Here is a 14,038-nt window from a genome sequence, read left to right as displayed (position 1 = left end):
ACCATGTGTCTGTGCCCTCTGAACAAACTCAAGGGTTGCCTGAATCATAGAGATAGGCAGGCACTGGCACTGGACAAGTGGGGGAACGATGGAGTTCAGAATCTGAGTTTCAGTCAGCTGACTTCTGGTTCCTTTCCTCAAACAGGGGTCTTCATGCTTTAGGAAGTCTTTTGTTCTGTCTTGAACACTATTGGACTTGTTTGTGGAAGCGTGGTTGTTTTGAAAGAATGTTTTTTAAATAAATCACATCTCTTCCTAGATTTGCCTGGATCCTAACAAGCAGTTCTTTCCCTTTCCATATAAGGGAATGTGATTTGATTAGGAGATATTGATCTTTATTGAGTACCTGATGCTTTCAGAAAACAGATGACTTGGCAACTGGGGTGCTATCTCCAGCTCTCAGAGAGATGAGCCAGAAAAGATCCTAGAGCTTATGTAAACTCAAGTAACTTTTTATTTCAATATGTGTGTATTTAGAGAGTCCCATGCATTTAGTTATAAAATATGTCATCAAGGAGGAAAATAACAAGCTAAAATTTCACATGGTAGCGACATTTAAAAAGGTCGAATATGTTCAAGTATTGGATCTTCTGTCCTAAGGAAAATTTTCATTTTAACATATTCAGGTGTGGATTCTCCTTGGACTCACATCCCAGTTAATGGCTTTGTCAATTTAATGATCTTGTGACTGTGACTGAGTCCTTGTAAACTCCTTAGGCGAGTGGTCGGCAAACTGCGGCTTGCGAGCCACATGCGGTTCTTTGACCCCTTGAGTGTGGCTCTTCCTAAGCCTTAGGAGTACCCTAATTAAGTTAATAACAGTGTACTTACCTATATAGCTTAAGTTTAAAAAATTTGGCTCTCAAAAGAAATTTCAATCGTTGTACTGTTGATATTTGGCTCTGTTGACTGATGAGTTTGCCGACCACTGCCTTAGGCTGTCCCTTCCCTGGATGGAGAAGGAGCGGGCAGGGTAGATCAGGTCACTGCTACCTTTCTGGATAGAAACAACTGCTTTGGGGACGAGCCAGGGAGGGGAAATCTGTTTGATATTTGAGGAGCCTTTTCTGACTGGGATGTTTGCCTGATGTCTCCTTCAACCAAGAGCTTCCTAGGAATTTTTTCTCTAAGACCCTGGCATCCCAGTGGGGTCTCTGTATGAATCTCTCTCTACCCCTCCTCACTCTTCTCTCTGTCCTTCTTTCTCCTCCACCCTCCCCTTCCCTAACCAGGCCAGCTGAGCTGCATTTCCTTCCCACCTAAGGAAGAGAAGTACCTCCAGCAGATTGTGGACTGCCTCCCCTGCATCTTGATCCTCGGCCAGGATTGTAATGTCAAGTGCCAGCTATTGAACCTGCTATTGGGGGTGCAGGTGCTTCCTACCACCAAGCTGGGCAGTGAGGAGAGCTGTAAGCTCCGGCGCCTCCGCTTCACCTACGGGACTCAGACTCGGGTCAGCCACACTCCCGTTGCTCACCAGGGCGCCTGGGAGACCATCCCTGAGGAGGACCTGGAGGTCCAAGAGGACAGTGAGGATGCTGCCCATGTGTTAGCCGAACTGGAGGTGACGATGCAGCATGCTCTCTTACAGGTACCAATCTCATACTTATACAACTGTATATACATATACCAACTTTTCTTGTATTTGAACTTTCTCAGAGGCAGTATATACCCTCGGCTCTGAACATCAGCTGATGGAGTTAAAGGAACATGGTCAGGAAGTTGAAAACACACAAGGTTGTAGCAGTGTCCATCCCTGCCTCTGCTGCTGTGCTGCAAGGCCCTAAGCAATGGCTTGTCTCCTTGCCTCCTGTCTCCCTTTCTGAAATAGAAGGAATGTGCCCTGGCTGGTTTGGCTCAGTGGATAGAGCATCGGCCTGCAGACTGAAGGGTCAGGGTTTGATTCCAGTCAAGGGCACATGCTTGGGTTGTGGGCTCAATCTCCAGTGTGGGGTGTGCAGGAGGCAGCCGATCAATGATTCTCTCTCATCATTGGTTTCCATTGCTCTCTCCCTCTTCCTTTCTCTCTGAAATCAATAAAAATATATTTAAATAAAATAAAATAGAAGGAATGTGATACTTGCATCTCGCCATGCTTTTACAGAATGATTGTGTTCAAGGGTAGAAATCCTTTTTTCTTTCTTAGCAGGAAGGTGTTCTAGGGTTATCTCTAGCCATTCCTTTCTAAAAGGAACAATAAGATGATGGATAATTAATGTTGTTTTTTAAAATATATGTATCTCTTAATTGATCTTTTTTTGAGAGAGAGAGGAGAGGAGAAACATTGATGTGAGAGTGAACCATTGATTGATTGGCTGCCTCCTGCATACCCCCCACTGGGGAATAAGCCGGCAACTGGAGCATGTGCCCTGACTGGCAATCTTTTGGTGCCTGGGACAACATCCATCCAACTGAGCCACACTGGCTAGGGCATGCACTTATTAGAGTTGAGACAAGTGAAGAATTTTGTATTTCCTTAGGCTTAGCCATTACTTGCTAAGTGGGACAGATCATGTTTCCTACTTTTTAAAAAAATATGTTTTTATTGATTTTTAGAGAGAGAGGAAGGGAAAGGGGGAGAGAGATAGAAACATCAATGATGAGAGAAAAACATCATCGATCAGCTGCTTTCTGCACACTCCCCACTGGGGATCGAGCCCACAACCCAGGCTTGTCCCTGGCTGGGAATTGAACCAGTGACCTCTTGGTTCATGGGTAGATGCTCAACCACTGAGCAACACTGGCCAGGCATGTTTCCTACTTTCTAAGGAATTTTGGGAATGTGAAGACAGGTCTGGCTCGATGTTATGAGATCTGGAGAATATCATTTGCTTCTCTTTTCAAGTAAACTCGCAAAGAGAGCACAGGTCTTATGGTGTATCCTAAGAGATCATATTGCCTGTCTGGTGTTGCTGTCTCCACTTAGGAAGGACTTGTCTCTTGTGCTAGGCTTCCTTTCCTCCTGTATAGCTGGGGTTGGGCTGTTTGAGTAGACTGAATGGGGATGGACAAAGCGTGTGACTGTGCCAGGGGTCAGGAGTGGGTAGGAATACAAGGATGCAGATACTCTCAGCATAGAGAGTCCATCACCTGGGTTAGTTGTGCTAGGAAGGACGGGCTAGCTTGGCAGGACCAGGAGAGTGGTTTCTTTCTTCTAATACATTTTTATTGATTTCAGAGATGAAGGGAGAGAGAGATAGAAACATCAATGATGAGAATCATTGGCTGCCTCCTGCACACCCAACATGGGGGATGGAGCCTGCAACCTGGGCATGTGCCCTTGACCGGAATCAAACCTGGGACCCTTCAGTCTGCAGGCCAAAGCTCTAAACCAGTGATGGCGAACCTTTTGAGCTTGGCGTGTCAGCATTTTGAAAAACCCTAACTTAACTCTGGTGCCGTGTCACATATAGAAATTTTTTGATATTTGCAACCATAGTAAAACAAAGATGTATATTTTTGATATTTATTTTATATATTTAAATACCATTTAACAAAGAAAAATCAACCAAAAAAAATGAGTTCATGTGTCACCTCTGACACGCGTGTCATAGGTTCGCCATCACTGCTCTAAACACTGAGCCAAACCAGCTAGGGCGGTTTCTTTTTTCTTATAACATCTTCACCTACTCTTGTTCTATAAGGCTTGATCTCCCAGTCAATGAATGAGTCCTTTGGTTGTAGCCATGGTCAGTGACATTCTAGAAATAGAAACTCATTTCCTTCCAGAGTCCAGGTTTATTTTATCTTGATAAAAGCTAGCGGGGACTATGTATATAGGGCAGCATTTTCTCTCAGGTCAGTTTCAGTGGTGACTTTCCTGTTATCACACGTTGAGCTTGCATTTCTCAGCTCAGGGACGCTGTGAGAGTTCTTAGATAACTCTGCGAGTAATTTTTGTATATTGACTGAAGCTCCTCAATTGACCCATGAGCTTCTTCACAGGCATAAATATTTGATCCATACATAATCTGTCTATAGTATACTGCCCTGGTCTGGTTCCTTGCAGTTTTCAGCAGCTCAGTGGTTTTTATACTTTTTTAGATTTTAATTCACTGTAAGAAATAACATTTTATAACAGGACCCAGTACATACATACACATATACTTGGAAATAAAGTTTCAGGAACCAATACTTTTACTTCTTGCAAAACACACTTATATTTTTCTTTCTATTCTATTTGACTTCATTTTGAAAAATGATGATAGCAACCACTAAATGGTTGCTATGACCTCATACATTGTGACCTGCAGCTTCAGAACACGGCTAAATGGGTGAAATGACTGCCTGCTCTGGGTTGGGTGGTGATTTTTCCTGTTATTGCCTTTTAAAAACAGTCTTGGAATGTGAGCAAAGCCATCGCAGGAGAGGCAAATGATTTTATTTCTTTGTACCCCATCATTTTATTGGTTTCAATTTTTAAATATTTATTTCTTTTATTGGTTTTCATTTTTGACGCTCATTTCACTTTTGTTCTATGAATTGAGGGGATGCAAGGAGGGAAAGTGAGAGCCTTCCCCCAAGAGCCTGGCTGAGCGCCTCGCTTACTGGTGAGAGTGGTGCTTGCTCCTGATCTTGCTAAGCACTCAGACTCAGATGACACCTGAGGAGGCTACCTAGTTGGGGAGTTGAGATACCAAACCAGCTGTCTCTTCACACAGTTGAAATATATATTCTTTCTTGAGGAATATTCTTCTTTTTTTTGAGGAATTCACAAGCCTGTGTTTCTGTTTCATGTGGTTTCTGAGGCTTCCTTAGCCAATGTTTCTCCGGATCTGCTTTATTCACTAATGGTTTTGATGTAGAAATAGCAACGGACCCCAACGGTTCCAAGTTTGATCCCTTTGATGCTGAGCCTCACAGGGGCAGCCTTTGTGGAGCGCAGGCCCTGCCCTGTCTCTACAGTCAGGCTCCTGTCTCCATGAAGCCCATCAGCCATGCTCAGCTCACTGCTGGGAGCATTTCACAGCCACCTTGAAGATGTTTCATGCCAGTGAGAAAGATCTTTTGTTTAGCTCTCTTTTTATTTAGGACCAGCAAGTTAGCTCTAAATAGCCCTTCCATTTGGTGTATGAAAGGGGTGGTGAAGAAAAGAAACATTTAGCTGAAGGTAACCAAGATTGAATTAGGGGAAATGGATGTTCATTTGCAACTGTCAGATTGTCAAGGCAGAATTTCCCCTGCCCTCTTATACAATGGTCATTCTTCTGATCTGTTACTTTAAAGTCTTCATAAATTAGTCATTTTCAGTTTTTCTAGAAATAGGCCAACTCACATGAACCCATAGTGCTGTGTGTTCCCAGCTTGTTACTTCTGGTCCCCGGAGATTCTTGGTTCATAATTCAGTAGTCAAGCCATTAGTTTCTAAAACCTTGTTTAGTGTTCAATTTAAAGCAGCATTTTCCAATTGGCAACACATTTCACCATTCTCCATATGCACTAGTTCTGTCTTTGTGGACATACTTCCCCTTCTGCACCCTCACCCCTTTCTTTGCATACATCCATCTACCCACCGCCTTTCCTCTGTTCTTCCTCTTATAAGTCCAGTGGAACACAGTTGTCTGCCTCAGAGTTGTCTCAGTCTGATGTGGGGTGTGTCTGTGTATTTCTTTCCTAGGAACATCTGTAAGAAAGGAATAAAAAGAAGCAGAGAAGATTAGATTTACTGAGATCCTGCTTTCCAGCAGCGTTGTTTTCTTTACCGTGGCAGGCCCGTAGCTCTCGGTTGTTCTGTGCTTATCAGTCCTGTTTGTCCCCACCAGGTGTTTTCTGGCCCTTGGGAAAAATGTAGGTGTCACCTGGCAGCCAGGCTGCCGCACGCTGCCATGGATTTTGGCTCATAGTGATGTCTGATAGGGAACTGAAGTAGGTTGGCGTTTCCAGAAAAGGTATAACTTGCAAATAACTTTTTTTAAAAACTTATTTTTAACTCGAACCAGTTGGAGTAGTAAAGTTTTGTATAACCCTCAATCAATAGATTTCAATGGAAATGTTCTTATCAAAATTTTATAGACATTGATATTTTTAATTTCTCAGTTAACACTTTCACAAACCAAATTTATTATAAAGGGTCTTACTTAAAATAATAAGCGTTTATGTACAGTTTAATTCCAAAATTTACAGAAAATTATTTGTTGCTAGAAAGTTAGCTTCTCTCAATTTTTGTCTAGTTATTGTCATTTAATATGGCACCTTTTAGAACTAAATTTGTTGTGTGTTGCTTAATTTTAGTTAGATAATGAAGTTAGGATAACAGATATAAGAGAAAAATTATGATATTCAAGAGATATTAAAATAAAGAAACCATGATTTTTGTGGGGCAATAAGAAAGGGGAACTAAAATATATGTTAATAAAGGATATGGGAAGTTCAGGCAAGTCATTAATTATAAATTCCTCTGACAATAACCCTGTATTCTTCGAATTTAACATCTCTCTTGCCTTTCCCCTAACACACACTAACATACATGGTGGAATGTAACCATCCTCTGTACATGTTTTTTTGCCAGGAAACCTGGGAATACTTATAGGTTAACTTACCTTTTAAGGATATGTGTGGTTTAAAGGCAAGTTTAAAAAAATCCTTATGCGCATGAGAGAAGACTTGGTATCTCTTAGGAACAGCTTGAAGTTGAGGCTGTATTTTCTCAGTTCACCACCAGTGATTAATTTTTAGCCTTCCAAGGTTAGCTCTTGGGGAGGAAATCTGGCTGCGATTATAATCATAACCTTCCTCTTTTGTCTTCTCCCTTTTCTAGGATCCTGCCTCTTTCCTGCATCAAATGACTTCCCTCTCTGTTTTCACTGTCTCAGCTCTGCTGTCTCCGATCCCTTTGAGTAGAGGATGATGGGGTAGGGGGTCTTCCCTAATTCAGAGACAGAGGGTGAAAGTACTGTCAACATGCAAAACTGTTGTTGGGACTATGAAACATATTTTCTTTGGTGATTTCTCACCCAGTCCTTGGAGGGTTGTTTCATAGCTGGGGCTTTACTTTGCGGCAAACATATACTTAACATAGAACACTAGGATTGTCAGGAACCCTGACATCATCTTGTCCAATCTTTGTTCTTTCAGAACGTCCCTAACAGATAGTTCCTGACATATGGTGGACCTTCAGTTACTATTTAACCATGGTCTTTATAGTTGAATGGGCCTGGGTTTACATCCTGGCTTCGTTACTTAACCGACTGTCCCCTCATTTGCAAGATGGGGTAGTTATCCATATCTTTTAGGACTGGGGTGAGGCTTAAATGAGAGAGTGTTTGTAAAGCACCCAGCACAGGGTCTGGCCCATAGTAAGCCAGTTCCCTCCTCCCTTTGTATGAATGAGTCTGTGTCCTTGAGAAGAAGATTCCTGCCTCTCTGTCACCCACCTGAGAACCATCCACACTGGGACTCCTTCATTTTGTCAAACCTAAGTCCTCCTGGTCCCCATGTACTTACTATCCTGCTCTAATTAGAGACAAAGTTCTTCATAACTCACTATGAAGTTCTTTTGTAATAAAATGAAATAAGAGAAATGTTATAAAAAGGTAAATAATACAACAGTTAAAGTCATAAAGTTAAAAGGTAAAGTCTTCCCTTCCTTCTTTCTTCTCCATTGTCCTGTTTCCTTTCTCTCTCTCTCCCTCTCCTTCTTTCTCCCCCTTCCCCTCGAGTCTAGTAAGTGGTAAGACACCAAAGCTTCAGATTCCTGCTTTGTGTGTGTCTGTGGTAGAATGCATAGTATCTGTTTAGTACATTCTTGTCACCTTGTCTGTTTACCTGATTCATACAAGTATGCAACATAGAGAAGTTCTGATCCTTAGGGCTTCGTGCTTATCAGCTGAGATGCAGAGCCCCTGTTTTTGGGTGTTCGGGATTGTAAATATATTTCCACTGTTGGCATGATGCTTTCTGTGGCTAGTTTAGGGCTTTGGTTGGGGTTGTGTTTTTTGGCATCTGAGTTAACCACACTGATACTTTTACTAGGTAGGAGATGAACTTGTATCCATTCCATGTTGGCTGCTGGATAAGGCTCTGGGTTAGCTTCAGACTAGTCCCAGTTGCTTATGGGGCAGGCATGTTATAGCCCAGAAACTGCAGTTACAGCTCCCCTTGGAGAGTATTTGTACCAATAAGAGTCAAGGTATTTTCTACAATGTAACAGGAATAGGTATTTTTCTTAATATGTAAATAAATTTAAGAGTGATAGTGAGTTCAGGGAGCTATATGAAAATGTAGAAGAATCAACCCTGTGTAAAAACAAACAGGAAGAACCTTTCAACCGCCCTGTGAGACTGGTCTGGGAGAAGAATTGACAGTAAAAATAGGGAGAATATGGAGGCAGGGAGGAGGTCGAGCTGTGTCCATTGTTGAGCGAGGGTGGGACAATTATATCTTTGTGTACTTCTCTTCTTGTGATGTAAACCTGAGCTTTCAGGACTGTAGCAAAAGCAGAGACAGCTTTATCCTTCCTGTCTTCTGTCTGAACCATCAGTTAGCATAGTCCTCCTTAGCTATAACGGAGTGCTGGTACTGTGCCCGGAACAGGTAAGGAGTTCTTGTCAGTGAGAGAGCCAGTGTTCTCAGGGAGCAGCCAGGCTTCTTTGGTGGCTGATTTCTTCTTGGCATTTAAGATTGTGTCATTTATATCAAAAACAAAACCCAAGAGGTGAGTTCTGGTGTCTGCAGGGTAGCAATCTCCTCTCTATTACCTTCTCTTAATCTTGCCAAGAAAATTGATGGTAACATCAACTTCTATAGATTCCACAGATTTGTATGGAATGCATTCCACAAAAGAAGCCTCTTTAGGAATTTACTGTGACTTAAAATGGAATTATGGGATATTCTCATGCTTCCCTGAGATTCTTATTCCTTCATTGAGTTAGGAGCAAAATGCTTACTGCTTCATCCTTGGAGGAGAGGCAAACAGCAATTCCAGGTAAATATATAGGATGTGGATTGAAAGATAGAAAGTTTTTCTCCTGGTATTGAAAGTGATTTGAACAAGTAGGAAAGGCATCCTTTATTTATCCATCTACTTCACATTTATTTATTGTATACTTATGAAGGCCAGGCACTGTTCTAGGTGCTGGGAAGGAGAAGATAGTTGGAGGTCAGGTTCTGGTTCATCCTTTTTTTTTTTTTCCTCTCTGTCTCCAGGAGACAGTGCTGGCTTCCTTTTTGTTTATAACTGTCAGGCATGAGTCATCCCTTCACCGTCAGTATTGCAGAATCACATTGCATTCCAGTCTCATTTGTACAGGAGCTCAGCCAGCAGCTCTTGCCCGTCCTCTAGAAGTTAGGCTAGTCAGAACAGTGAGATCACCGCAGGAGTTTATTAACTGAGGAATGGGGAAGAGAGAGTATGGTACTTGTTTTCTATCCTTTTTTTTTAGTACAAGAAATACTTAGGAGTGGAAAATTTCTTTATAGGTGCCATTGTATCAGGCAGTACCTACCATTAGAAAACCTTGAATCCATTTTAAAAAATGAATTTGCAGCTCTGAGCAAATAAAGTCAGCTATGTCTTAGAAAGGGTATTGCTTCTACAAATGGACTTGAACTTTGGCTCATGGTTCTGTTGCACACGAAGTGGCCCTATGAGGAAAACCTGGAAATTTATTTTAGAATTTTAAGAAAATCCATCAAATAAACAAGCAAACAAAAATCTTCCTGAAATTTTTCTAAAGAACACTTATTTGGTTTGACTATTTAGGCTTTCTTCTGTAATACTCCCGTAATAAGTTTGATTGACTTATATCTTTAAAATATGTATATTTAAGACAGCTTTGAAATTTGAAAATAAATATTTTTAGAGCATTTTCACTTATAATTCTCTACCATACTATAACTTTCATTTCTTGGGATTTTCATCTAGTCTTTTTCTAATTATTATATGCAATAATAATGTTGGCATTTAGGTAGCTGTATGTTCAACTCTAAACTTAGAAGCTCTTACCCTTTTTTTGTTTTGTTTTTTGTTTGTTTGTTTTGTTTTTTTTAAATATATTTTATTGATTTTTTACAGAGAGGAAGGGAGAGAGATAGTTAGAAACATCGATGAGAAAGAAACATCAATCAGCTGCCTCCTGCACATCTCCCACTGAGGATGTGCCCACAACCCAGGTACATGCCCTTGACCGGAATCGAACCTGGGACCCTTCAGTCCGCAGGCCGACGCTCCATCCACTGAGCCAAACCGGCTTCGGCTCTTACCCTTTTTTTGAATATGCCTCATGAAGTGTGGCAGTGACTCGGAACTGAAGGAGGGTTTGATTGTTTTTGTTTGTTTGTTTTAATATATTTTTATTGATTTCAGAGAGTAAGGGAGAGGGGGAGAGAGAGAGAGATTGAAACATCAATGATGAGAGAATCATTGATCAACTGTTTTGTGCACGCCCCCTACTGGGGATTGAGCCCACAATCTGGGCATGTGCCCTTGACTGGAATCAAACCTGGGACCCTTCAGTCCGCAGGCCGATGCTCTATTCACTTAGCCAAACCGGCTAGGGCAGGGAGGGTTTGTTTTGAACATGAGTGTGAATGTCAGACTAACCTTCCAATCAGAAAACATTCCGTGCAATTCGAGGCACAGATGAATCAGCAGATTTTTTCTTGGCCTAGGCTTGGATGGCAAACAGATGGATTTATGATATGTTTGCTCAAATACAAATGGTGAGATGCTAAAAGCACTTTTCGCTTTAGGGGGCTCAAAGTGGCCAGCCAAGTGACACTTATGTGACCCACCTTAGAGTAAAATTTACTAGCACTTTGTTGGGGAAGGTGAGACCTTTGTGCTTTGCTGGGAATGGGAGACTTCTCTTTCTCTCCCTCTCTCTCTCTCTCTCTCTCTCTCTCTCTCTCTCTCTCTCTCTCACACACACACACACACACACACACACACACACACAGCATGAGAAACAATAAGCTGGCATTTCTTAGTCCTTTCTTACTTATCTAAAGAAGGAGATCAAAAAGGAAGAGGGCCTAGGTTTTGATTTTTAAAAATATTTAATCAGAAATACATGTTGCTGAAATAAGGTAAGGAATGAAAACAACATTAATCTGAAAGAAAATAAATTGTGTATCTTTTAGATTTCAAATAAAGTACAATTTCAGCATCTGACAATTGTTAAGGAGATAGACTTGGGCAGATTTGTTGTTGAGTTCTTTTATAACTGTAAAATGTGCTAGAATTCAGTGGAGGATTGATTTTTGAGCTTGTGGACCCCCCTGAAGACATCAGGAGTTGTTGTGCCTAAATGGTGATACAGGCGTGAGTCTCCTGGTCAACCCTTAGGTCTGGAATGCCAGGCACAGTAGACAATTTCAGAGCTGTAGAGGAGCAGCAATGCAGTGGATGGAAATATATGCTCCGAAGTGCCTCAAGATCCTCAGGAAAGAGGTAAAACACAAAGCAGAAACTGTTGGCTAGGAAAAGAACCTGTAGAAGGTTTGTTCCTAAACCAAACTCACTTTAGGATCGTGGGTATATCAGTTATGTTTGGGTTGAGTGACAGGTAAAAGACAATCAGAAAAGCAGGAGCTAGTTTACATAAGACACAGGTTAAGTTTTTTTTTCTTCACATAAAAGAAGTCTGGAGCTAGGCAGTTCAGGGCTTGTGTGGCAGCTCTGTGGTCATCAGGTTTCCAGGCGACCTATTTCTTTTCGTTTCGTCATCCTTAACTCTGGCTTGCACAGAGGTTTGCCTTACTGCTGCCGTATGACCATCGCTGTGCTGCCAGGCAAGAAGGGCAAGGCCAAAGGGCATACGTCTTGGTAGGATCATAGGGTCATATCCCCTCTGAAGAGCTTTCCTGGAAGCCCCGCATACTTAATTGGCCACCCATGTCTGTAGAGGACATTGCCTTTCCAAATCATGAGAAAAAAGGTATTCTCAAGACTCAGGTGGCTAAGATTTGGGGATACCTGTAGACTCTCAGAACAGAACAGTAATAATGTTGGGCAAACCTGGCTTTTAGGTTGCTATTGCTTGATTGGTTCAACAATATTGAGGGCTTACTGTGTGCTAGACACTGGCGTTATAATCATGAACAAGATGGACATGGTTGCTGCCCTTAAAGAGTTTATTGGCTAATGGGAAAAATGTGTTTTAAATAAATAAATTCTAAATGTGTCGAACATTAAGAAAAGGAGAGGTAGAGAGTGCTTGGGATTATGTCATAGGAAAGAATGTAAGGGTACGACATGACATACATCAAGATTTAAAGGATGCTCGGGAGTTAGCCAGGTTAGAGATGTGGGGGTGGGGGTGTGAGAGGAGTGCAAGAGGGGGAGGCATGTTCCATCCAGGCAGACTCACTCTCAGTTTGATAATTTCCATAATAGTTCTTTCTTCCATTATTTGTCTCATTTCTTCATCAGAGAGAATGAGTGAGAGTTTCCAAGCAACAGAGGAAGGCAGGGACTAAGTAGTATTCTCTTCATCTGAAATGGCTGAAGGTCTGCCATCCTTTCTACTTACTTGTTTTTTCACTCTCTCTAGACGAGTGCCTGCCTGCATGGGCTACACCAGGGAGGGAGGCAGGAGGCAGACAGATGATTAGGGCACGCCAAAGTCCGATTGCCTCATTAGAGAGCTGGACTTTGGTCTCAGTGTGGGACTTTGGGGAGGCAAGGATTGGTTGACTCTGAAGTGCTGATATGACCCCGTTACCCTTCCAGGAAGTGGACATTGTGGTAGCACCGTGCCAAGGCCTCCGGCCCACAGTGGATGTTCTGGGTGACTTGGTGAATGATTTTTTGCCTGTGATAACCTATGCATTCCACAAAGATGAACTCTCCGAGAGGGATGAGCAAGAGCTTCAGGAAATCCGAAAGTATTTCTCTTTTCCCATATTCTTTTTCAAAGTACCGAAGCTGGGCTCAGAGATAATCGACTCCCCCACTAAAAGAATGGAGAATGAACGATCACCACTTCATCGCCAGCTCATTGACCTGGGCTATCTGAGCATCAGTCACTGTAGCTGGGGGGCCGCTGGCCAGGACACTAAAGCCCAGAGCATGTTGGTGGAACAAAGTGAGAAGCTGAGGCACTTAAGCACATTTTCTCACCAGATGCTACAGGCTCGCCTGGTCGACGCAGCCAAGGCCCTGAACCTGGTGCACTGCTGCTGCCTTGACATCTTTATTAACCAGGCCTTTGACATGCAGCGGGACCTGCAGATTACTCCCAAACGTCTGGAATATACGCGAAAAATGGAAAACGAGTTGTATGAATCATTGATGAGTATTGCCAACCGAAAGCAGGAGGAAATGAAGGACATGATTGTTGAGACGCTTAACACCATGAAGGAGCAACTTCTGGATGAAGCTGCCAACATGGAGTTTAAAGGTAGGTCCCTGAGAGCTCGCTCGGTGGGGTGCCGGGACTATAGGAGCCTCTGCCCTTTCCAGCTGGAAACGGAGAAACTCAGGCTTGTCTCATGTACACCGCTGCCATCAGCAGGAGCCACTGTAAACATTCAGCCTAGGTGGCCCCTTGTTCTCAGAGACCTTCCTAGAAGATGCCCCTGTCATTCCTTCCCAGGACTCTCAGCCCACCTGCCGGTGAATCCATCCTAATAGTGCTCTGTAATCTCCAGTCTGTGTCGGGGTCCCTTGACCTTAATGGAGCTGGAGAAGAGTTGCTTGAAGAATGATACTAAGTCATGCTTTCGGCTTGGCTCCTTTGGCAGAGCCCCATACTTTATTGGTCCTTTTGCGTGTGAGCCATGGCGTCCATTTTCTTTTCAGGTTGCTCTTAAAACCCAACTTTGAAGGATTTCACAAAGTAGTGTTTTTAGCTTCTCTGGTGGTCCCTTTCTTACAAATGGCTATGAAGAAAGTTGGGCCAAAGTGGTTAGTCAGATCTTTTGGTTTTAGATGCTGTTGACTTTGTATACTGACAGCTGCATAAACATTAGCTCTACTACCCATTACCATGACATGGTTTCCAAGTTACACCTGGGAGGCTTTTTGAAAATAGAGATGCTCGAGACTACTAATCCACCAGAATTTCTGACATGGGACCTAGCATCTGGTGTGTGTGTG

The 14,038-nt window shown here is 42.5% G+C and overlaps 1 protein-coding gene across 1 annotated transcript in view; it reads left to right on the top strand.

Annotated features, from left to right (window-relative positions):
- The window catches only part of DSTYK (dual serine/threonine and tyrosine protein kinase), a 59,140-nt gene that overhangs the window by 24,376 nt on the left and 20,726 nt on the right, over positions 1-14,038 (top strand). Inside the window, exons 2-3 of the mRNA XM_059673502.1 lie at positions 1,233-1,591; positions 12,671-13,340. Coding sequence (XP_059529485.1) covers positions 1,233-1,591; positions 12,671-13,340 — 1,029 coding nt within the window. The remainder of the gene's footprint in view (positions 1-1,232; positions 1,592-12,670; positions 13,341-14,038) is intronic.

This window comes from Myotis daubentonii, chromosome 18 (assembly GCF_963259705.1).
Source record: "Myotis daubentonii chromosome 18, mMyoDau2.1, whole genome shotgun sequence".
NCBI classification, from domain to species: domain Eukaryota; kingdom Metazoa; phylum Chordata; class Mammalia; order Chiroptera; family Vespertilionidae; genus Myotis; species Myotis daubentonii.
Note: the sequence above shows the minus strand (reverse complement) of the source record. Positions and strands in the feature narration are given on the sequence as shown.